General features: G+C 31.0%; 1 protein-coding gene across 1 annotated transcript; it reads right to left on the bottom strand.

Annotated features, from left to right (window-relative positions):
- Positions 1-25311, bottom strand: LOC111710153 (uncharacterized). Its single transcript, XM_023484202.1, has 12 exons — positions 25174-25311; positions 18388-18427; positions 17723-17754; positions 17294-17345; positions 16596-16643; positions 15434-15492; positions 12823-12886; positions 9688-9728; positions 3201-3243; positions 1244-1313; positions 756-829; positions 1-403 (listed from the first exon to the last, which is right to left on the bottom strand). The coding sequence occupies exons 1-12, from the start codon at positions 25217-25219 to the stop codon at positions 166-168; spliced, it is 807 nt and encodes a 268-aa protein (XP_023339970.1). The 5' UTR covers positions 25220-25311; the 3' UTR covers positions 1-165.

The following is a 25311-nucleotide window of genomic DNA, read 5'->3' as shown; positions in this document are numbered from 1 at the left end:
TTTATTTCTTCCCTTTATTCTAGCGATAAAGCCATTCTAACTGTTAAACTATTGACTGTACACAACTTGTACAGATTAATATGAAGGTACATAAGCTGTACATATACATTATACTATGAAAAAAAACTGGATTGTATACATGATTAGTAAAATGATCTGTATACATTACAGATTTAACAAAATGGAGACTAATCGTAGAGATATGAGTATTGACGAAACCTTGGATGAGAGGTTGCGAGAGTCTGATGAGAACATTGGTTTTGAGAAAGCAGGTAGTGAGAAGCCCGGTGATTGGAGGATTTTCGCCTCTTCTTCACTGCTCATCCAATAAATGTTGAGGATTTCTACAGTACACTTCAAACGAAGAGAATCTCCAAACAAATGGTTCTCTTTTATCTTAAATCTAGAATAAAATTAAACATTTAAAGGGACTGTAAATTTCAAGTGACCTTACACGGATAATTTTCAAATGCGGTTTCATTACAAAAATGACTTATGAATTTCTATTGCAGGAAAACAAACAGGAATTAACAGAAATAGACATGTTCAAACCTTGAAAAACGACAATATACTTTATTGAAGAGATAAAAGTTTCAAGGGTTTAAGAAATTGCTATCTTTGCACGGAGTTTCATTTGAAATTACATATACAGTGACATTAAAAATCTAGTCTGGTAAAACTGAAAATTTTCTCTTTGCTTTTTTCCGAAAAAGATTATTTCAAGGTTTAAAAAAAATGAAAATAAAAATAAGTACCTGAGCTGAGCAGCTGACCCATCTGCCAGCACACGGACTACAGCAGGATCTGCTGCACTGTCGTTTATCCACCACTAAATTTTAATGTTTTGATCAACTGAACTAAAAAGAATTGCTGCGAGTAAAATATGATTTTTGTTGGTAACAAAGAGTGTTTTCAAATAAATATGGGAATTAAGATCGTTGATTTATGTAGTATGAAGAAAGCTATTCGTAGAATGTTTTGTCTTCTACTGTTTGATATTTGTTTGTTTATGCTTGCACACAGTAGTAAAAATACTTCACGAGACGATTTAACGAAGTTTGTCCATATTCTTTCCTTCAGGTTTCCTTGTAGGGCAAAACTGGCTTAATTCTGTGCTTAATCATTTAGTAAACCATCAACCTACTCAATTATATGCAGAAATCAAAAATCAAAACTTAAATAGTTATATTTTGAGAGTTTTGGGTCGTCTTTACAGTCTCATCCTTTGTGAGTAACCCTGTACCTTGAATTGTGGTGATGGGTATGAGTATCCAGACCAACAGGTAGCAATCACTTCATCACCCAGGTAGTACCTGAACATAAATATAACAATATACTGGAAGATATTGTCGTTCTTTTACTCTTGAAATCAGGCATTGTCGTCTTTTCATGGAGGTCACTTGAATTTACATTGTTTCCTTTTATCCCAAAGGTTTTAGTTGTGCTTTTCTTCAGCTTTAACTCCCCCCTCCCCTTTTCATGTCTGGGGCTAGGGTGGGAGATTAAATACTATATACACACACATATATATATATATAAGGGTATATATATGCAATGATACAAGATGTTTGTCGTTTCATGAATTATAATGTCTGAGATTTAACCGACTGAAAACATAAAATAAAGAATAACATGAAGAAAACAAGAAAAGCGAGTTAAAGGGACTGTAAAATCAATTTCAAATGTCACATCCATGCAAACTTTATAAATAAATAAATAAAATATCTTCCATATTATTTATCAGATTAAGGTGTCAAGGGTACCGTTGTGAATTGGGTATTGCCCTTAAAATTCCAGCCACTTTGCGAAAAAATTAAAAATATTTTTGATTTTCTTTTCAAAGTTTTAATCAGAAATGCAAAGTATTGTTACTTGGTATAGGGTTGACTGTGCAGTTTTACAAAGAAAACATAAAATAAAAATATTAACAAACAATTAAGAGAAATAAAATTTAGATCTTTTTTACAAGACTTCTAAAATAAAAAAGGATTGCTAGTACAGACAACCTCTTAAGTTAAAAACAGTGCTTAAAGAATCTGGATCCGCAAAATTTTGGATTCCTTGATCTGGTTTCAAACCCACAAAAATATGCAGATCCACGGCTGTAAAAAAAAGGCTGAAGCCCACGCTGGACAAATTCCTAAATACGCCCCTGATGGAAAAAATATCTATCAAAAAACAATTTGATCAAAAAAATTTGAACTGAAATTTGTTATTTCTTAGAATGGTTTAGAAACTTTTAGCGTAAAAAATAGCGAAAAAAGAGGAAAAATAACTTTAAAAAAATGATGATTATTATTTGCTAAAACTATCATTTCCATGAATGTTGTGTTGAATAATCCTATCCTAGAATTAGTCTTATCTAAAGATAGGAATTGTACAGGACTTAATGAATTTGAGCTAGGTCTAGAGACAGTTCAACCACGTGTCTTCGGTGATTCATGATTTGTACTATAGATGTAATTTCCACAGCAGTAGGAATTTTAGCGAACTAGCTCAAATTCATAAAATTCTGTTCAAGGCTCCACAATATTCTGGGATGTGAAGCATAACTTTAAAAATAGTGTTTGCTTTAATCGAATCTTGCAACAATTTTTTAACAAGAAATGACAGATTTAACCATTAATGTTTTTCATATCTAACACTAGAGTAAAAATGTTATACAATGTAAGTAAACTAATAGAGAAAACAACTTTGAAATCTTATAAACATCTCAGATTCCTGGGAAGCCAATAAGTCAAAATTTCTTGAATTTTTGAAAAATATTCCGAATACCGTTTGTACGCCTCTCCATTATTACCATGGATAAATAAACAAACATAGATAGCTTATGTACGCAAAATCACCAAGAATTGTACAGTCCGCAAACACATACTTCTAGGGGTCAAAGTGTACTTCAATGATAAGCGGGGTGGTTGGGCGTTTTAATGGATTTCATAATTATTAAACCACTCACTGAGCAATATATCATATTGACGAGAACTGAAGAAGGACATGAGAAGGACTAAACTAACTTAAATTTCTCTCTACAGAACTCATGTACACCACAAGTACTCAATGACATAAGAAAAGCCAATGTTCACAACCGACCTAGTTAATCTATATAATAGGAATATCTTTAAAACATCTCTGTCCATTTATATCTTTCAAGATGAAAAATGTCGTCTTATGCGCAATCTATCTTTATCTATGATTATTACCTAGCCTGAACTCCAGATATGGTTGGCCGGGTCTTCGGCAGATCTAAATACAAAAAAAAACAATTAAAAAGTAATTTCTTGGTTTTTTCTATAAATTTAAAATTGCAAACTGAATATTTTTGATTTAAATAATATTTGTCATTATTTTTTTCTACACTTTTTTTAAAAAAGCTTTATAGAGCAATTATTAAAGTTTTACAAAACTGAATATGTTTTGAGAATGGGTTTTGATGAATAGTGAAAATAATAAAAATGTACAACCAAAATTATACCCTTTTTTGCAAACAAATCTAATACAGGGGGGGGGGTAATCATTTTTGAAGAAGGGAAATAATTACGCATGCAAGTCATCATAAAACAATTTTCATCAATTAGATAAGTCAGCAACTTTTTTCAGCCAGTAATACCCCCCCCCCCCCCCCCGGGGAGGTTATCTGCACAACTAGAAGACGGTATTTTAATCTAATACTTAAGTTTCCCTGCCAATACTTTGCTGGAAAAAATGTACTAACTTTGAAACTATTTTTCACAATTGTTTTTCTCACATATTTCCTCTTAACTTTACAACATTGGTGTTAAGTGACATATTTTTCAGAGGTATTTAAACTCGTTAATAAGACATGATACAATTAGGGCGGCTCGCAAAAATTCTCCCAAATAAAGATTAATTTTATTCGGAAAAATAATGACNCTCCCCGTTCCATCTAAAACTCAATTTAATTTGTAACGTTTTCCTGTGTAAAGCCTAAAGAGTTAGGTTCTTGTTGAAGTAACAATTTTGCAAGGTTGATTTTAAAACTACAATCAATTTTGTTGCAACTAATCAACAACTTTGATAAACCTGATATTATTGTAAAATTTTATTCATAGCCCCAGCAATAGCATGTTTCATGCAAGAAATATATAGACCAGGATCGCCATATCTCATGCGTCAAATCTGTGTACTGCAGTGGGAGGAGCTCAAAACAAAGAATTCAGGGGCAACGCATCATTTTTGAGGGTAAAGGGCCCAACGGGTGGAATAAGAATATGTTGCTTTTGTTTTTTCCATATTGACCAGAAAGCCAAATATCATAAGTATTCACTCTAACTTGATATATTAACTTGTTTTTTGTTGGTCTGTAATATCACATCAGAGCTGTAGCCCTTTCCCTTCAAGTTCTGTGGGAGCACTGGGTTTGTTTACATTCCTCCCACAGTGTACAGTACATAATATGCGTAAATCTGAGTTGGGCGTTCCTGTATACAGTTCCTTTATTTAATGTCAGTGGTAAAATATGAATTATCTCAGTATCTCAGAATTTAAATGATTTTATTGTTACTTAATTTATAATTCTAATAAAAATTATTAATTTTTTTCGATTGCTTCAAGAGTTATTTCAATTTTGGTTTCACAAAAAAAAACCCTGCTTTTGAAGGAATATGAATTATATATTGCTCATATTTCCTTTAGGATCACTGAAGCTCTTCAATGTTCTTTGAAGAAACTTGAATTAATTAAAATTCTAAACATTTCATATATTGGTTTCAGTACGTATTTAATTGTAGATAATTTATTCCTTAGATAAAACAAAAATTCCCCCGGGTCTTACTTTTATTCTTCAATGCTCATCAACCTGAAGGATGAATAACTGTTAAATGTTAATAATTTTCCCATCCATAATTCGTGAAAAACCTTTATTTTTTACAGGAAGAATCTATAAGTAAACTGAAAAATATTTCATTTTTGTGTATGTAAAACATAAAGCAAAAGAATAAAATTTTTATAATTTAAAATTTGGATAGATATGAACACAATTCATATTATTTGCCCAACATAGTAATATAGTAAGAATTGGATTGAATTTCTTAAGAAACAATATTTTAAAGCAAGTTTCAAAGCAATAAATACAATGTTTAATTAATTAAATTTTATCATCTGAATCATTCAAATAGAGCACAGAAAGACGATTTTGAGCCCAATTCAAGAGTAATATTAATGTTATAGATGTTTATAAAAATGTCAACTTGCAAAATAACACTTGAAACTTTTTTAAAAACATAATTAAACATTTTCAATTTACATAATTAGGTTAGAAATTTATAAAACATAAGATTAAGGAATTGTTTAAGTATGGTGGGAGGTTATACCCCCCCCCCCCCCACAGTTTTACTTTAATTAAAATACTTTGCCTCAGCCTGGTTTTGAAACAAAGTTTATATTGGATCAAATTTCCAGAAACCCTTTTAGAAACCAGAGCTGACGGTAAAATATAAATATAAATACTGCTCATCCAGGAAGGATGTACCGGAAGAAACCGAGAGAGAGTGCAGAAACTGAACTACTTTCCTTTACTACAACATATTATACTGAAGGGTTGTCCTGAAAAGAAAATCTACTCGAATCTACTCGAATCTACTCGAATCTACTCGAATCTACTCGAATCTACTCGATTAGTGAAAAATCTAAAATTGACCCTCTAGTCACAAAAAAAAATCCAAAGAACAACATTAAACATCGTTGTTTGAAACAGTATGTCATTTACTGAAGTTTTTATTGTGTTTGGGAGAATATGATTTCTCTATTTTCAAATGCTGCATTAAGACGGAAGAATTTAATCTACTCACGGGCAGCCGTAGTAAATTTGAATTTCCAATCCAGGTCAACCTTTCCGGTCCCAGTTTGAACTGCACCGCATGGACATTTGATTAAAAAAGAAGACAATCAACAGAACTAGCCGGTGCAATAAGGTTGACGCGGTCAGACTTTATGCTTCAAAAAGGTTGAATTTTATACTTTTACCTAAGGGGCAGAGGTGCGTGTTCTGACTTATAAAAATACTACCTATAACGTGTGGGACACACCTCATGTCAAAACTGTCAGTTTAAAGATTAAAATGTGTCCTTCTAAGAGATTTAAAGTATATACTTTATAGTGAAATGTTAAGGGTGTAAGTTTAAGGTTTAAGATGAAAATTAAAGCCAAACTTTGTCAGATAAAGCCAGGAGCAGAACCACAAGTTTGAGAAAAGATAATATTTACAGGCATATAACCCCACAGTTATGTAGATATCAAATAATATAAAGGAAACAAGTTCTTAGAAATCCATTTTCAAATGGATGAGGATCCAAGACCAAATTTAATAAATTTGCCGTGTTGTTGAACTGCAGACCGCAGTTCAAATTTGAACCCGCCGTAGGCAGTTCAGTGACAAAGCTAAAATTCCCAAAATTTGGTCCCAGGTCCTGAATCTCTCCTTTGAAAAAAAAGAATTGGGACAAAGATATGAATTTCCCCCTCAAGTTTTACTTACTTTTTGATAAAAGCAGAAATTATAGAATTTAGTTTTATCATAATATTCAAGTTTAATATGTAGAGTATGACCCTTAAGTGAAAAATACCAGTATTAGTATCTAATATTTTTATTCAGATGAGTGTTTATAATTTTTTCCTTAGTATTTGTATATTGTATATATATGTACAATAAAGTCTCAATTTTACTTAATGTTCCATTTGTGTGATAATTAAGATAATGAAAAATCTAACAAAATAAAAATACTTGCATATAATTGTTTAAAATCTTCTTTTTGAAAGAAATTCAAAATAAGTTTGTAAAGAATGACAAGTTAACCCATCTGCTGAAAAGGGAAGGTAAGATAGGAAAGTTAGTTTTCAAATTAAGCCAAATTAAATTTAATTATAATTAAGTTTTCGAGTATACAGTTGAAGACTCATGGATAAGTTTCAAGAAGATGAATTAAGCTAAATTAGGGAAAATGAAAAAATAATCAGACTTTATCTGAAAGAAGAACTTGTCAGTTAAATGTTTCGGAGTTTAATGACATTTTCTTCTTTTTTTTCCCCTCCATTTTTGTTGTTGATTTAATTTTCTACTAAATCCCTGAAGCTTAGACAGGAAACAGATTCTTAATTTTAATATTTGAAGGAAGCATGGGGGATGCTTCATTCAAATATTACAATTACGAATCTGTTTCCTGTCTAAGCATCTACATTTAGCTCCAAACTTTGATTAAAATAATATACAAAAGTTTAAACTTGACACAGTAAGATCTACATTGTAAATTCATTACATTTCATAACAATACTAAATCTTCACCGTTTTCTTTTGGTTTTAATGCAACTAATAATTTTTATGCAAAATTTATCTTCAATATTTTTACATTAATTCAATAAATAATTTAATATAAAAAATGTTAAAAATTCCTTTCTTAGGTCTCTACCTTGCATTTGTGTAAATATGTAAAACTGTGCACTTCTTAATGAATGAATTTAACAAAAATGAAAAAAGTGAGAAAAACCCTAATAAACATTTTGATGGTCCCAAAATTTCTGCTGGACCCCTCCCCCCCCCCACTTATCCACACAACCCACCTATTATCACCTTGAAACCTCTAATACTTTACAGAACAGCTAAAAGCTTTATTATATAGGGTAGATACAACATGGGAGATTAATTCGTGTATTAAAAATCAGAATAGTCTTAAATTAATAGGACTTCGCTTATTAATCTATTAATTTTACATGTTTGCAAAAGCCTTGAAACATGAATGTGGGTTCAGGGCAAATTAATGTAAATTAGCCTCCCCCCCCCAATTTTTAAATACAGAGGAATCTCCCCCCTTGGGAGAAATGGGGAGGGGGGGGGTAAAGTAGAAATGAACTAAATAAGAAAGACAGGTAATTATGCAATTATATTAAGATGAGACAGCAAGAGTAATAATTAAATAATTAATCCCAGATCTCATGAAATTCATTCCCATGTATTTGAAATTTAAATCCAATTAACATGAACTATAAATGGATGATGAAAGCTCACAACCCATCAAAGTTTAAAAAAATGACTTCCTTGACCCTTTAAATGCTAGGGGTGCTAGGGGGCTTGGAAATAGTCCCATATATAAAAAGATACTTGTATTGTAATCTAAAATTGTGTTAGCTTAGCTCAGAAACTGTCATTCAGTCATTTAAATGAAATATCAAAGTTTTATCACACCCCCAAAAATGGCAAAAATAATAAGGGTCTTTGTTGAGTTCAATTAAAGTTTCCAATCCTCTCTCAAGAACTTCTTTTCCTAATTTATGTTGTGAAGCTCTTGATAAAATGGAAACTACAGACCCATGACTTCTTTTTGTCCTTAAATAGTCGTTTGGACTTTAAAAGATACTGTCAAATCAGGACTGAAACCTGAATTTCTCCAAATCAATAAAGGGATTTTCTCAGGATTCCCTTGGTACCGAATTTCTATTTTATACATTTTGAACTCATTTTGAACTCAGGTTGAACTCAGGTTGAACTCAGGTTGACGCCCTTTTTTAGCGTAAAATAAATTTCATCTCTGAGCAACTTCATGTCTTGAATGGGTTAAGCCTCACTGTGACTGGTTAAATAATATCTTAATATTCTTAAATTTGAAAAATGGTGACATTGTAAGTAACGAGGACGTAAATTTTTCCCGTTCTAAACAAAGTTTTAATAATATAAATCATTCCAACAGAAGGCAAAGGATGGAAACATTTCACAAAATAAAGAATATTACAAGAGTAATAAAAATTATTTGACTGAGTATGATTTAAATAAAAGAATAAGTTAGTTCATTTCTAAAAAAACATTAATATACATAACATTACTTAAATGTTCTTGCTTTCATCTTAAAATTCATTTTCACAAATTGCATGACCCATGAATAATTAACTTTTCTGATAATTAATCTTTTAATAAATCCTAACAAGAGCAGCGTTATTATCTTTAAACTAAACAGTAAGCTCATAATATTTATTTTTCTTCAGATTTTTCATATTTTTCAGATTTTTCAGATTTTGCATATTTTTCATATTTTCATATTTTTCATGCTATTCATTTCTTTATCAAAAGTGGCTGTTAAGGTAAAATGAAAGGGGGTTGAAATAGGGTAAAGCGCCTAAAATTATTATGCGCTTCTCGCACCAAATATTAGTTCTATCTGATGTATCTGTTTTGAGAATTTGTCACATAACCGGGTCCACATAAAACAAAAACTCATTTATATGTTTTATGATTGATGGAGCCACTTTACCAGATAATGCATGGCAAATTTAGGAAATTCTGGTTATGTTTTATAGACCTAAAAAGATTGAAATAAATTATTATTAAGTATTATATTCAAATTATAATAGGAGTGTGTCTAAACTTTCCAGGCACCTCTGGGTCTTTGTAATTTTCAGATTTGTTCTATATTTGCTTCATATTATTTGTATAAATTTTGATTCAAATACCATATTACATATACAAGTTTTTGTTTAACTTTGACACAGATTTATAACAATTTCTCGTGACAGGGGCATCAATTAAAATAAATATTGGTCAGGATCAACTCTTAAAATTTCAGACTACAGCACATACGCCTTTTCATTTTACCTTAACAGTACCTTTAAGTTTAAGAATTTTTAAAGCTGAATTATATCATGTTTATTAATTGTCAAACTAATAATTATTAAGTGTAAACTCACCAACCACAACAACTTTAGAGTTAAGCACAGCTGTAGGAAATCTAAAAAATAATTAAATAAATAGATCAGTGCCATATACAGTTTGATATTTGGGATTATATGAGCTATTCCTAACAAAAAAAATACTATAAATAAATACAAGCAGGAAAAGGGCTAAGAAAAAAAAAAAGACAATATCTCAAGCATTACTTCAGATATCTGATAATTAATACTGTTTTAAATACTTGATGGAACCTTCAATGTGACATGTTCTATTTTACAAAAGAATAAAATTTCCACTAAAAAGATATTATTCCCTGTTTTACATTTTATTCTCCAATTTAGTAAAAACTCGAGTGTTTTCAAAGGAAAATAGTGAATTGAGGATTTATAGATAATGATATTTAAAATATGGAATATGGAATATGTGCATTGTCATCACAACGAATGTGACTTAAAAAAATACTGTTCACCCTTTTTTTTTAAAGTTCTGTCTTAACATTTTAGTCTGTAACAACACATGGTAATTTTACTTTTATTCTTTGCAAAAACAAATGTACTTTCCACGAAGTTTCAAGTGAAATTCCATCTAAAGATGATTGATCATGCCCAATTCACAACTGTACCCTTTGCCTCATGAAAATTACGACTTATGCAGCAGAGTCACACAATCTTAAAATGGGAAATTTTGTGGGTTTAAATAACGCTCACAACTCCTTTTATGTAGTGAACCAGATTCAGCCTTAAGATTGAGATATAATAATTTTCGGGTCGTCAATAAAGTCTCACCTTTTGTGGGCAACCCTGTCAACGAAAACATTACGAAAAAGTTAAAATCAAGCAATAAAAGACAAAAGTGATCTTCATCTCAAAAGAGAAATTTTTTTATCTCAAATGAGTGAACATATTAAAAATTTCAGGCACTCTTAGAATTAATTGGAATAACAAATGTTTAAGAAATATTATTAAAGAAAAGCTGCAAAATATTTACTGTGCTAAAAATTACTTCTCGCAACATGCAAATTTATGTAATGACTGATCTCTCAATGATGAAAAAATTTTCAGCAAAAAAAAATCTGAAAAAGGGTGGTAAATTTGAAGTAATATGATTAAGAGGTTATACAGAGCTGATATGATTGAGAGGTTTATGCAGAAGTAATATGATTAAGAGGTTATACAGAGCTGATGTGATTGAGAGGTTTATGCAGACGTAATATGCTTAAGAGGTTATACAGAGCTGATGTGATTGAGAGGTTTATGCAGACGTAATATGCTTAAGAGGTTATACAGAGCTTACATGATTGAGAGGTTTAGGCAGAGGCGATATGATAAGAAGGTTTATGCAGAGGTGATATGTTTGAGAGGTTATACAGAGCTGATATGATTGAGAGGTTTCTGCAGAAGTGATAAATGATTGAGAGGCTTATGCAGAAGTGATAAGATTCGAGAGGTTTACGCAGAAGTGATATGATTAGGAGGTTTATGCAAAGGTGATATAATTATGAGGTTTATGCAGAGCTGATATGATTGAAAAGTTTAAACAGAGGTAATATGATTGAGAGGTTTATGCAGAGGTGATATGATTGAGAGGTTTATACAGTTTCAAAAGTTAATGTCTCCTAGGTTAATTAAGATAAATGAATTAGGATTCCTATTGTTTGATGTTTGAGAAAGAAACGTGTGGGCCGGATTTGTGTCCAAATATTCAGATGCAAAAAACTGTTAAAGGGACTTGAGGCGTATTTTCCAAAGACTAGTGAATTAGAGTTGCGTGTCGAATACACAACAGTACCCTTGAAAATCTTATCTGAATAGCAATGAGGAAGAAATCGTTGCTCTTTAAATTAGAAGGCAATAAATTCTGACAATTTCCTTCATTGTCTCTGCAGCATAAATCAAAGATATCACATTTTAAAAAAACATATTTGGTTAGAAAACAAAGTCATCCTTGATCAGACAAAATGCCACTCTATGAAAATTAAAACTAATTGAACAGTCCATTTAGGATATATCGCAAACGAGAAACATTTTTTTTTCATGAGGAACCTTTGTCAATATTTTAGCTATTAGCTTTGTAACCTTTAAGGACTGTAAACGTAATTTAAAGTGACCCTCCATGCTAAGAGGACAAAGCCCAGTTCTCATCAATACCCTTAATAACTTGTCTGATCAGGCATGAATTAGATATCAATGTTTAAACTGCTGAAAACGGATTATTTTTGACTATGGTTTCTCTAAAAAAGTAATTTTTTAATGCAGGAAAGCATAGAGGGCTATTGATCAGTTGTAAAATCATGCATTGCCATCTTTGCATGGAGAGTCGATTAAAGTTACGCTTACAGTCCCTTTAAGCTTTGATCAAGGTGAATTTAAGTTCAATTTAAAGGTTTTGAACTCAAGAGTCCAGATTCTCTTCTCGAGACGAGGATTTCAAGATTTATAATTTATACACTTGAGAGACAATTTTCAAACAATATTTGGTCAACTTGAGTAACTTTTAATGGTACAGAAGTGAGGGTAAATAAATACTTGTGATACAACGCTAGCTAAGGAAGGGCTAATACAATTGGATAATTAACGAATGTAAAACCAGGGCTACGGATTTGAATCCATTGGATCAGGAACAATTCAGTTCCCTGGATCCGAATTGTTAATTGTATGTGAATCCAAAGAGGGGGGGAAGGCAAGCCCCACTTGCTAAGCCTACATCCCGCAATTAAATCACTAACAAAGAGTCGTGGCACTGCGCTTACCCGTATCGCTTCCTAGTTGGGCCCATATATATTCCGGCAAAAAAATATGTTTTTTAGAAAATACCCAAAAATAAAATACCTTTTTTTAATTAAGATGTTTCATAATTTAGTTCCACCTCACATCAAATATCAAATACATTGTACATAATTGATTAAAAGTAAGTACGGGACGTGAAGTTTAAGTTTTGAAGAAAAAATTGAAGTATTTATACACGTTTAATCCTTATAATATTAAAAAATGTAAAATTTGGATAGATGATGTGGCAAGAAACTTAATAAAAAATTGGACATCAACTTATCAGTTTTTTCCTTGATGACTTTCTGAAAGGTGAAGGGGGTGGGGGCGGCGGATTTATAGCAAATATATTCCTTAAATATATTCCTTAATATACTGTTTACATACCTTGGTCCTCCACCGGAAATTTCACACTTAAAGTTACCAGAGGTCGCTAGACTAACATTCTTTACTAAACAGATATATATATATATATATTTATTTATATATATATATATCTATATCTATATATATATCTATATATATATATATATATATAACAGAGGTAGCAAGACTCACATTCTTTACGAAACAGATAAACAGATAAATATATATCTTACATATAAAACAGAGGTAGCCAGACTCACATTCTTTACTAGATAAACAGATAAATACATATCTTATATATAAACTTAGGTAGCTAGACTCACATTCTTTACTAGAAAAACAGACAAATACATATCTTATATATAAACGGAGGTAGCTAGACTCACATTCTTTACTAGATAAACAGATAAATGTATATCTTATATATAAACAGAGGTAGCTAGATTCACATTCTTTACTAAACAGATGTACAGATATATATATATATATATATATATATATCTTTTACATACATAGAGGTAGCTAGACTCGCATTTTTACAAAACAGATAAACAGATAAATATATATATCTTACATAAAAACTAGTACTTAAACTGAGCTGACCAAATAAATCTAATGGTTTTTAGTGATGAGTGTGCTAAGGATGTTTTAATAAGCCTTTGTTGCAATTAATACATATTTTAAAAATGTTAAGATGTCGAAACATTACACTGCTCGATTCCTTAAATAGTTATTCTAAAGGACATGATCATTGGCCCCTACGGGAAATCCAATATGGATTAAATTAATCTAAAGGACATAATAAGGAATAATTGATATTAAATTCATAACACATAAGTTCTGACATCAGGGCACTTTCATACAGTTCAGTCTTCGTAATTAAAAGATAAATTAAACAACGATTCGAAAATCATGAAAGAAATATGCACAACATGGACATTTTGATAAATCAAAATAGAATCGACTGACGATACAAACAAATATTGCAATATAAACCCCAAATATTACAATATAACCCTCAAATATTGCAATATAAACCCCAAATATTACAATATAACCCTCAAATAATGTAATATAAACCCCAAATATTGCAATATAACCCTCAAATATTGCAATATAAACCCCAGATATTACAATATAACCCTCAAATAATGTAATATAAACCCCAAATATTGCAATATAAACCCCAAATATTGAAATATAAACCCCAAATATTACAATATAACCCTCAAATATTGCAATATAAACCCCAAATATTGCAATATAAACCCCAAATATATCGTTCTTAGAAATATTAACAACGTTTTTGTAACGTTGTAAGAAAGCAGGGGGGTGTGTGTAGGTATGAAAAGAAAAAAAGTTTGAAAAAAAATAAACAAAAATAAAAGTTTAAGGGAGAAATAATACCGCATTATCTACTTGTAGATTAAAAAAATTCCTATTTCTAAATTTCAGAAAAAAAGGGAAAAAATCAATATAAAATTTTTTTTGAGGGTTTTGAGGATGGTTTCAAGTGAAAAATATACTCGAGAATAATAAAGAATATTAAAAGAAAAAACAATCAGAGAATAAGTGCAAGAAATTAAAGAGAAAAAAAATAAAAGAATTGGGTTTGAAGATGTGCATCAGACGGGGAAAACAGAAAAGAAATAAAATTAATTTAATATATATCTTGTAGAAGATAAAAAGTTAAAATAATAATTAAAAACTAGTTGTTAATGTATGGAAAATATTAACATAAAATCAAAAAATATTAGAATTTACTCTTAAAAGATCGAAAAAGCTAAAAATAATAATCTGAGAAGAATAAAATTAACTTTAAGTAAATAAATAAACAAAACCGTCAACCATGAGGGTTAAGCTCTATTCTAACCGCGTCACTGGCACATAATTCAGATAGACAAAGTGTGCCAGGCAAGAGTCAAGTTAAAAGACAAAGTAATGATCAAAGAAGAAAAAAATCAACTTTAAAATATGGAAAAAGCTAAATTGATAATAATCAAAGAAGAATAAAATTAACTCTATAAGATGGAGAAGATAAAATAGTAATCAAAGAAGAATAAGATTAACTCTAGAATATTGAGAAGATAAAATAGTAATCAAAGAAGAATAAAATTAACTCTAGAATATTTAGAAGATAAAATAGTAATCAAAGAAGAATAAGATTAACTCTATAAGATGGAGAAGATAAAATAATAATCAAAGAAGAATAAGATTAACTCTAGAAGATGGAGAAGATAAAATAATAATCAAAGAAGAATAAAATCCAACAAATGAGAGCAATTCCTCCTTGAGTAAGAAAATAAATGGGACGAATAACAGCAGGATTTTATATTATTATCAGAGAAGATAAAATANTATTTGTTCTTACTGCAATGATGAATTACTTTGGTTTAAGGCAATGAGATTATGGTTTCCAGGTATGGCCTAGCATCTAGCAGGGGGTCGACGGGTCAAAAACGGGATATGTTGGCTAATATTGGAGGGATAGGGGGGGGGATGATGGAATGATGGAATGCATTACTTATCTAGCCCTGCACAGTACAAACCATAACATAACCTAGAGCTCAAGAGAACCAAAGAGTAATTCGGAATAACTAAACAAAAAATGTTTTTAAAAATGTAAGTTTACCTAAAATGTGAGTTTTCGATGAGTAGTCGTCTACGTTGAGCCCGTCCAAGGGGTAAATACTAGAAAACAAATCATTTTTCATTTTGTCTTACACAAATAATTGTTCTTATCTGATCACCCTACTCTTGAAAGTAGCATGATCAAAACCTGACCAACATGTACTGTAGATTGATTCAGTTGTACTGTCCACTGTCCTAGCTGGACTACCCAGTGTAAAGTCGACCCAGCACGTTTTATGCAACAAATGCCACCTGGCAAGATCACAATGTCTGGACTAAGATTCCAAATCTTAATACAAAAAAGGGGCCGCTTCACTGACCTGGTTTTTAGAAAGTTCCGTTGTGTTTAAATGCAATTTATAGAAACACATTTTTAGTGTTATTTTACCTGACCCCAGCGAAAGTTTAAAAAATTGTGAAAATCCGCCAATGATAGTAGGAAAAATTACGAACTTTTTTAAGCTATCTCAAAAAAGTGCGAATGGCTTGCAGAATGATAAAAAGGTCGACTTATTATCACAAAGAACCTGGTACAGGAAAACTTTATGGCATTATGTTTAAGTAACATTAGGCCCCCCTTCATTGCTAGTCTCTCATTAATTCATCAATGATAAGGATTGGGTGGATTAAAGGCAGGATTGTATTTGATCTGAACTGCCAACATTTGATGGTTACGACATGCACACACTGTCGCATTTAAAGGGAATGCTCTAGATTTATGTTTATCTATCATCATTTAGAAAATGAAAATTTTCAAAAAGATGGATTTTATTTACAGATTATATGGGGAAATTGTTTCTTTTACTTTGGGATGATTTACATTACATAATATTCGAAGGAACCGTGACAGCATGCATCTTAATTTCCGGAACTGAGACTGCATCCGCAAGTTCTTTAACACAATAGTTAACCACGTTGGTCGGTAAATTTTAACAAAATCTAACTCTCTGAATTTGAATATTTGTCATTTGTATCTTACTAGTTTGTTTTGATAGGTTTCAATCCAATAAACGTCTGAACAGTCGAACCAATAGAGCCACATGTATTTACAAACCCACATCTGAAGCCCAGAAATAGCTGATAGAAATCTAAAATTTTCGCCTCCATAAACACGAGATTTTTTTTATTTTAGAAATCCTTTCTTTATAAAAATGATTTAATTCCTGGTTGAATTTTTGTCCTGTTGATACCGAAAAAACTCATCGTTATCTCTATCAAGTTATTTATTTATTCATTTCTATTTACTAAAGGGACAGGGCTGAACACTTTTGAATGGTGGATATCGAAATCAATGCTTGATCTCCCTTTTTTCTTAATCTCCAGATTAAATAATGCTTGTTCTCCTTCTGTTATTAATCTTCAGATTAATTAACCAATCGGGATTAAGGATATCCCATGGTAAAGTTTTCAGCTCTGTATACATAATTTAAATAATTCCTCCATCTAGGATTGCAGGTTAGAGTAAAAATGATTGGAGTTGGGAATTTACGCAGCAGAGACAAGAACGAAAATTGAGAATAAAAATATCTTTCCATCTTTTATATTCGATTAAGGGCTGACGTGAACCGTTTTGAATCGGGCAGGCAACGCTTTTTGTTAACAGAGGTTCACTTGAAAATAGGTGAACAGTCCCTTTAAGGAGACTGAAAAGTGAAAACAGTGAATGTGATTCTGCGATTATAATAGTTGGAATATGCGGGCTGAAAAAATGAACGAAAAATCAATTAAAATGAATTGTGGAACAATGAATGTAAATAAAGTTTCAAGATACAATGAGTGCAAACTTTACAGGAAAAATTATATCAAATAATCAATTTACAGGGTAAACAAATTAAAATGAATGATAAAATGAATAACCTCCCTGTACCACTTAATACTGTATAATGTATCTCCTTCGAGTGTGTAGTCGCAAGCTGTCAAATAATAATATGTAATTTAAACATTAGAAAAATTAAATAACCTTTAGTTAGGAAAAAAAGTCTTTACAAAGCAAAAGTTAGAATTGAATAAGAGCATGTTATTTTTAATATTTTGTTAAATATTTTGTCTCTTGGATCCGGATCAACAATTCGCGCTTTTTGTAGGACCCGGATAGGCCAAATATTACGGATCCAGCGGATTCAAATTTCTGTTCCGATTTTTACTTGACATTGTGATCGACCTAAGAATTAAATATATTTTATCATCCATCAATGATATTTAGTAGCATATAGAGAAAATGTAATGCAAAATATTTTTAGCCCACAAAAATGCTTTTCTGTTAATTTAAATTTAAATATATTATTTTTTCCTAAAGAAAGATCATCGCCCACTTCTACATACCTAAAAAATATTGCTGATTAATATGTGTCAATATCTCATCAATAATTTCAAAAAAAAGATTAAAAAAATAGAATATGTAAGGTTGTTTCTAACTAATTTCATGAGTAAAGAGACTGCAGGCGTAATTTTAAGTGACTCCATTTCTAGAGTGGCATGTCAGATTCACAACATAACCGTATCCCTATTTTTCTATCTTAAAATTGATAATTTTCAGTTGCTGTTTAATTATCTAAATAACACTTTTCCAGTTTGAAAAACCGACAATACCTTTTTTTAAGGTACCGTTGTGAATCAGAAATGACACTTTTTAAACGACCGGTAACTTTAAATTACGTTTATGGAAAGCATGAAATTCATTAAGTTTTCTATAACTTTTTGAAGAACGATGTGAGCAAGGATGGAAGAAACTGTACAATAATTTAAATGATAATTATAATCCTATTATATTCTTGTTTTGAAGATTTGCATTCTATGGTTTCTAATCCAAGATGTCGACAACTTTTCACACGGTTTAGATAAATTAAACAAGTTTAAAACAAATGATTGAATTATCAAAACAAAAATATGAAATGAAAGGAGGATGCTTTGTGCCACCTTCAGCCTAGGTTCCATTGTGCATTACTAACAACTTACTTGACTTTCTTGTCGTCCGGCATAACCCTCAGACTTGAAACTGAAAAAGGCCATATTAGTTTTTCATAATTTTTGAGGATATATCTACGAAAATGTTTTCCCCCTTAAACCCTTCTCCTTCTAGGGGGGGGAGAGTCAATTTGACCCTCCCCCCCCCATAGAACACTTTATATTTTCCATTATTTTTTGAATATTACTCATTTAGATTATTTGATAAAGCTGTTTCTTATTTTAGTAAGAAAAAAATAATTTATTTCATGCAATAAAGGGAGATGTGAGAACGACTTTTTTTGGAAAATATAAACCCCTGTCTTTTATTGGCAAGGTTGGTAGAGGAAAGCAGAATTAACGGAAGGGAAAGATTGCAGTTTAAATGCATTTCAAATCCATCAGAGAGTTCTATCACATGCCACATCATGGTGAATAGATTTAAGCCAAAAATAAATCCCCCACAAATGCAACTTCCATACTCTTTACCTATTTTGAATACTTTAAATTTTCATTAAAGGGACTTAAAGTTAATTTCAAGTGGGCTTCCTTTATGCAGGGGGCGGAAACGTCATGTATGTGTGTCTGTACCAACAGAGTGTGTGTAAGTAATACCAAACTGAAGGTGTGTACTGTAGGTTTATACAGTACATAAGAATCTCGGAGAGTACATTTGTTTATTGTTTACTTAAAAATAAGTTTAATATACATGTAATATATTATTTATACATTTAAGTCAACACTATATGCCAAATTTTCATGCAAAGAATATAATTTGATTAAAGTTTACAATATACTACTCGTTATTCAAGCTTAATTATAATTGACGACATTGTTCTGCAATTTCCTTGACTGTAGTCATGTTGTGTGTCTGTACCAAAAGAGTATGCGTGTGTGTGTGTAATACCGAACTCGTCTGCAAAGTAGTGCGACTGGCTTTCTCATGCCAGACCAGCGCCATTTCCTTTCCCTTTATTCTTATATCCTGCCTTTATCTGACTTCTATCATAAATAAAGACTAACATGGATATTCTGTATATTCATGTACAGACTGAAGAGTAAATTCTTTTTAAATGCATTTTTTTAGAATGAAGATCTGACACTAGATCAAAAACTAAAGTCTGGAAAAGAGAAAACCCCGAGGCAATAAAATTGAAGACTAGAGAAATGTTTTCCCACTAATATGTGTTGGTTTTTCTTGGGAACTTGTATGTTTAACAGTTTCCTTTCCTTTATATTTCCTGTTGTATACACAAAGGAGAGATGATTTAAATCTGGCAGGATTTGAATATTTACAAATATATCTATATATATTTATAAATATGAATATGGTATAGATTGTATATTTGAAATGGAAACATTTCCCGATTGTTCCTCGAGAATTCCATTCCAAAATATCAGCACCAGTATTAACAATTACCATACCATCAACAATACGAAAATATGCCACACTTGTTGCCATTTGTTACAATTTTAACCTTGCTGATAGGGTTATAACTTAAATATTTTCAAGAATTTTTTAAAATGATTTTTTGCATCCTGAAAAGAAAAAATGAAGAACGGGATGTCAAAAGGCAAGTTTTTTTCATATTTTTTTTACCTTTTCCATAAAAATTCATTTAAGTTTTCCTAAAAATCCTTCTTTTTTCATATTCAGCAAATAAAACTGTAACAACATAACTAAAATCTAAAGGGGGGGGGTAGATATGTTGACGTTATTAAAAAGCTTACCAAGAATGGTAATGTTTGAACAGACTTAGACCTGAAACAGTTCCACTACCTATCCTGCTTAATTCGTATAAAATGTGGAGAACACATAAGGGCATGTCATTTTATACAATTTTAAAATAGCTTACCCAATTTGCTTTAAATCCTTAAGCAGCAGATATTTTATTCATTTCAGCAATTTGACTTTAAAAGGTTCTTTATTGATAGAAGATAAAAAAAAATGTAATCTAACTTCAAGCTAATGGACATCTGCATTCAAATAATGAATTGAAATTCCTGGATTTGAGACAGATGAAAGAGATCTGAATTGAGTTTAAATCCTCCCCACAATGTCCAAAATGTGAATGGAATACCAATCTTCCAACTCAATATTTCTCCAAAGTCAATATGTTCCCGGTACCGTTCTCTCCCAGGGATTAGAATAAAATTATTTAAGATTTATTCAGAGAAAATTTTATTCATTTGGATTCATTTTTCAGATACAAGGACCTTTGTGGATTACTGAGTGTAGAGCAAGCAGTTCATCTTTTTTCAAGGTTTAGTTAATGATGATTTTGTCTCCTTGAAGAGATTGTAGTAACCATTTATTAAAAAAGGGGCCAATTCACAACAGTACCTTTCATTCCTTTATCTGATCTTACTATAAAAATAAAATCGCCAATATTTTATAATGAAAAGTGTCTAAATATAACAGTTTCCTCAATGGTTTTGGAGGCATAAATGTGCCATTCTTGATCAAACCAGTCTCAGAGAACCAGTCCCTTGAAATTAGGTCTAAAAGTCCTTTTAAGTTTAGTTTGTTAAATGCCATTACAAACTAAAAACTCTTGTTTGGAGCCGAGTTGTACGTTTTTAATTTTTTATAAAAAAAATGAATTTCTTGTTTTTGTTTTTAAGAACACGCTTTTGTTGGTCAGAAAGATGAAAACTTTGGGAATGACAAACAAATTCTTTTATTCAACAAAACGGTAATTTCCATTTCTTCCAAAACAATTTAGATATGATTATATTTACAAATTTAAATCTTTTCTTGAAGAACAAATTTGTGAATATTTACCTATGCTGATGTTATTATCATATTGTTTCATTAACCCCTGGTTTCATATTTTTTGCAAAACCAAGCATACCCAAGTCACATTGTTGGAAAAACAGTCAAATTAACAAGAATTCCAACAGGCGAAAATAAAGCTAGGGATTTTAATAATTTTAAAAAGCCGTCAAATTAGGCTAATTGCTTTGGATATATCTAGAGATCTGATGAATCAGCACTAACAACTTAAGAAGCTACACAAAAAATCTTGCATTAGTCAGTGAATCATTTTTTTCAGTGATAAAACATTTAATCTCAATCTAAAATCTAAATTTTCACTGTGGATATTATGTGTTGCAGAAAAGTATACCTCAGACAAAAGTTCTTAACGCAGAAAAAATATTGTCGAGTGAAATTTCAGAAAAGTTACAAGAACACAATTGTGAAATAACTTTAATGTATTCCAAAAATATGGCTTAATTGGGTTTATTTATTATATTCTATTCATTAAAAAGCTAAAAAATTAAGAATAGTTAGTAGTAAGGTCTTGATATTGCCTTCATTCAATGTTAAATCTGAGCTAGGAGTTGAGTTTAGATTGAATCAATCATCAATTTTAACATAAAATTCCAAATTTGTCACTCAACATAGATCATTTTACATATGCTGAAAACTTGCAAAACTTAAAAATTCAACCAGAAATTCTTAGAGGGAAAGGGGATTTCTAAACCATTGACAAGAAAAAAAAGGGAATGGGGAATATTTAGTTTTGTCAATTTTCATAGTTTAAACCAAAAAAAATTATTTCCACCACAAAATCACTTAGTTTTCAAAGTTGTCACTAAAAACGTTATATAGTCTGCTCTCTTCTTCAAAAAATTGCATAATGAGTAGAGCAAAATACCACCAAAGAAAAAAAGTTGAAAATTCCTGATAACCTTCATTCTTTTTTTTTTTGGGGGGGGGGGCTATTTTGTTGAAGAGAGGTGGATATAATCCCCCTTCCCCTATCTATAAGAACTGTCTGTAAACTGTAGATCAGATCAGATATAGAATATCAACAGTAAGGAATTCCCTAGTGGGCAATAAAAGATATTAAGACAAGGGGAGGAGGATAGGATTCAAAACTTCTTGCCAAAATGATGCTTGCATGCTGGATAACTTTACTTTAATACATGAAAATTAGATTGCATCTTCAGAAAGGAGTCCCAAACTGCAACTTGAGGGGTAGGGGGGTGTATCTGGTCCTATAGTTCATTCAATTCAGAAAAATTTTATTTATTGAAACTTAGGACATTTATGGAAAAAATGTTTGTTTTTTTAAATGGATGTATGAACAATTAACTTGTGTTACAATTGACAAAATGTAACAATTGTAGCAAACCCTTTATTTGCAAACCTGAACACACCTAAATATATTACATTGTACATTGACTGTAAATCTAAATGCGCTTGTAAATAGCTATGCAACACTTTAATTGCAATTCCTACCTAAGCCTGTAATTAACTAAACAAACCTGTATTGTGATTAACTACGATTGTAAATAACAATGCAAAACTTGTAATTATGTTCATTAACTTAACCTGTAACATAGAAATCAAAATAAACGTCGGTTGGAATAATACTCCGCTTTGATTACAGTGTGAAAGTAATGCTTCTTGGTTAGCGAACAAGAAGAGTCCTGAATCACTTTCTTGAAAGATAAATATAGATTGGGAACTACAATGTGTAGTATCTGAGCTGGGAACCTTTGAATGGTGGATATCGGGATTAAGGCTTAATCCACTCTTTCTTAATCTCAAGATTAACATAATCTTGCAAGATTACAAAGTGTATGAAAAACGAAAAAATTCAAATTAATATTTAATCATCTGAGAAACTGTAGCAGCCAATCAGAGAAAAGCGGGCAACCAATGAGAGAACAGAAATATTCTCATTGGAGAAAACAATTAACGGATATCCAAGGAGAGAGAAAAAGAGTGAATTAAGGACTAAAATGAAAAGTTTCCACAGTGGATATTCGGATCAAGAAGTCAGGATTAAAGTTTATCCATTCTAAAGTTTTCAGCTCTGGAAACATAGATAACTGAGAATACAGATACAGTTGTGTCTGGATTGACGTTAATACTTAAGTTGTATTGAATGGAATAGTTCTTAGGCCTCGTGGGTTAACCAGAGGAATTGATTATTAAACGGAATAGTTCTTAGGACTTGTGGATTAACGTGAGGGATGAGTTGTACCTGGATTGATACTGATCCAAAAGACTTTGTTGGAGTAGGGCATTTACTACAAAAAGTGCTCATATATCTGTTCTTTAAGGCATTTGCAATTTCATCATTTTCAATCCCCCCCCCCCAATCCCTTCTTTTGGGGCTTTCAAGAGATCTCTGTTTGTTTGCTTGGATTCTGATCATAACTCATGAACCCCACAACTAATTTTCTTAAGTTTTGATCAGGGGACTCGGTTGTATCACGGGAATGTTCTTAGCTTGGTTGGACAGTTCAAGGTTGAGTGGGTTGATTAATATATTTATCTCCTAAAATGCTAGCTTTCCAAGCTAGTCTTACTGGGCGAAAATGTACTGTACAAAGATGTAAGAGGCAAAAATAAACGAGGCGAAAATGTAAGAGCGAGGCAGAAATACCAAGCTAATACTCTAGGTTAAATGATACAGAGCCAAAAAGTGTCATCTTGAAAAAATTATAAATATTTTAAGAATGCAAAATTGTCCTAAGTTTACGAAAAGCTCAAGATATGTGTACTTAGTGTATTTTATATCAAATCTTAGTTAAGCCTTACCATTTAAAGGTTTAAAGTATCATTAAAAATTTCTTAATAATATTTCGAAATGTTTATAAATATCCGTCTGGGATTCATAAATGTAAGATCTCTTTCAAGACCAGAAATAGGTTTAAAGTTAGAAATAAACGCATTTTATACTCAATCTTCTTTCTGTGAATAGACCTTTCAGTACAGTTTCCTCTTCTTTCCTTCAATATATTAAAAGAATCTTCTTGAAAAAAAAAAATTTTTAAATATATTTTTTTTCAGTGCATAAATTAAAGATATTATAAAGTTTTTCTTAGCAATATATCGTATTTAACCCAACTCAAAGATTTTTTTTCCAGACGTATAGTTGTTACATGACTTGAAAACTATATGAGAAACATACAAAATCTGTGTCATCTGATTTTCAATTCAAGGGCAGTTAGCGTTATTTCAAGTTACCCTACATTTAAAGATAGCATGCCTGATTCACAATAGTGCCCATCTGATCAATAACGTGAAAGTTAATGGCATTGTTTTGCTTAGTCATAGTTTCTGTCCGATTGCAGCCGTGTTTAAAATGAAACTGTCAAGATATAATAAAATTTGCCATTCTTGATTAAAAAAGTATTTAAAAAAAGCTTTAAGCTTAACTTTAGGCGACCCTCAATCCATAGAGTTCCATATCAGATTCACAACAGTACCTTAAGAAGCTTTGTCAAGACTGAAAAAATGTTTCGCTCTAGGAGTTCAATTGCAGAACCAATGTAGCTTTCAAAATAAAACACTTTTAAGTGGAAATAAGACTTTCACATTATTAATCCAATAAAAGTTACTGTTGTTAATCAGTCATGACTTTCTTTAAATGGAGGGTCACTTGAAATCAAAACAACAGATTGTATTTACAGTAACCAGGATTTTAAGGCGCTTCACACCCCCTTTCAAAGGGACTAAAACCTAGGATTTTTGAGTATTATCTGTTTATTTAGTCATTAAAGTTAATATAATATGAGACGCTCTGTATATCCTGTATATAATAAAGCTCTTCCATCATTTTTATATATCTATTTATAATGATATGATATGATCCTATAGCTCGCAAAACGGATTAACCGAATGGGCTGAACATTTGTATGGGTAACATAGGCGAAATTTTTATTTTTTTTTTCTTGTTAGAAATAGATTTTTTTAATTCTACGGTCAAAACGTCGGCCACTTCAGCTAGTAGATTATAAGTGCACTAGAAGCCTTCTTTGGTAATACCAACTTACCACTAGATAGAACAGGAAAAAAAGCCAGAAGCAACAGCAAAAACATTATCTTTCTTCAACTCTTCCTGTGTTTCCGATTATGTTCCAAATTTCTTAGGTGATTTTCTGATCAGTTTTGTATTTTCTATTCGTCATTTT

This window comes from Eurytemora carolleeae, unplaced genomic scaffold, assembly GCF_000591075.1.
Source record: "Eurytemora carolleeae unplaced genomic scaffold, Eaff_2.0 scaffold1034, whole genome shotgun sequence".
In the NCBI taxonomy this organism is placed as follows: Eukaryota; Metazoa; Arthropoda; class Copepoda; order Calanoida; family Temoridae; genus Eurytemora; species Eurytemora carolleeae.
Note: the sequence above shows the minus strand (reverse complement) of the source record. Positions and strands in the feature narration are given on the sequence as shown.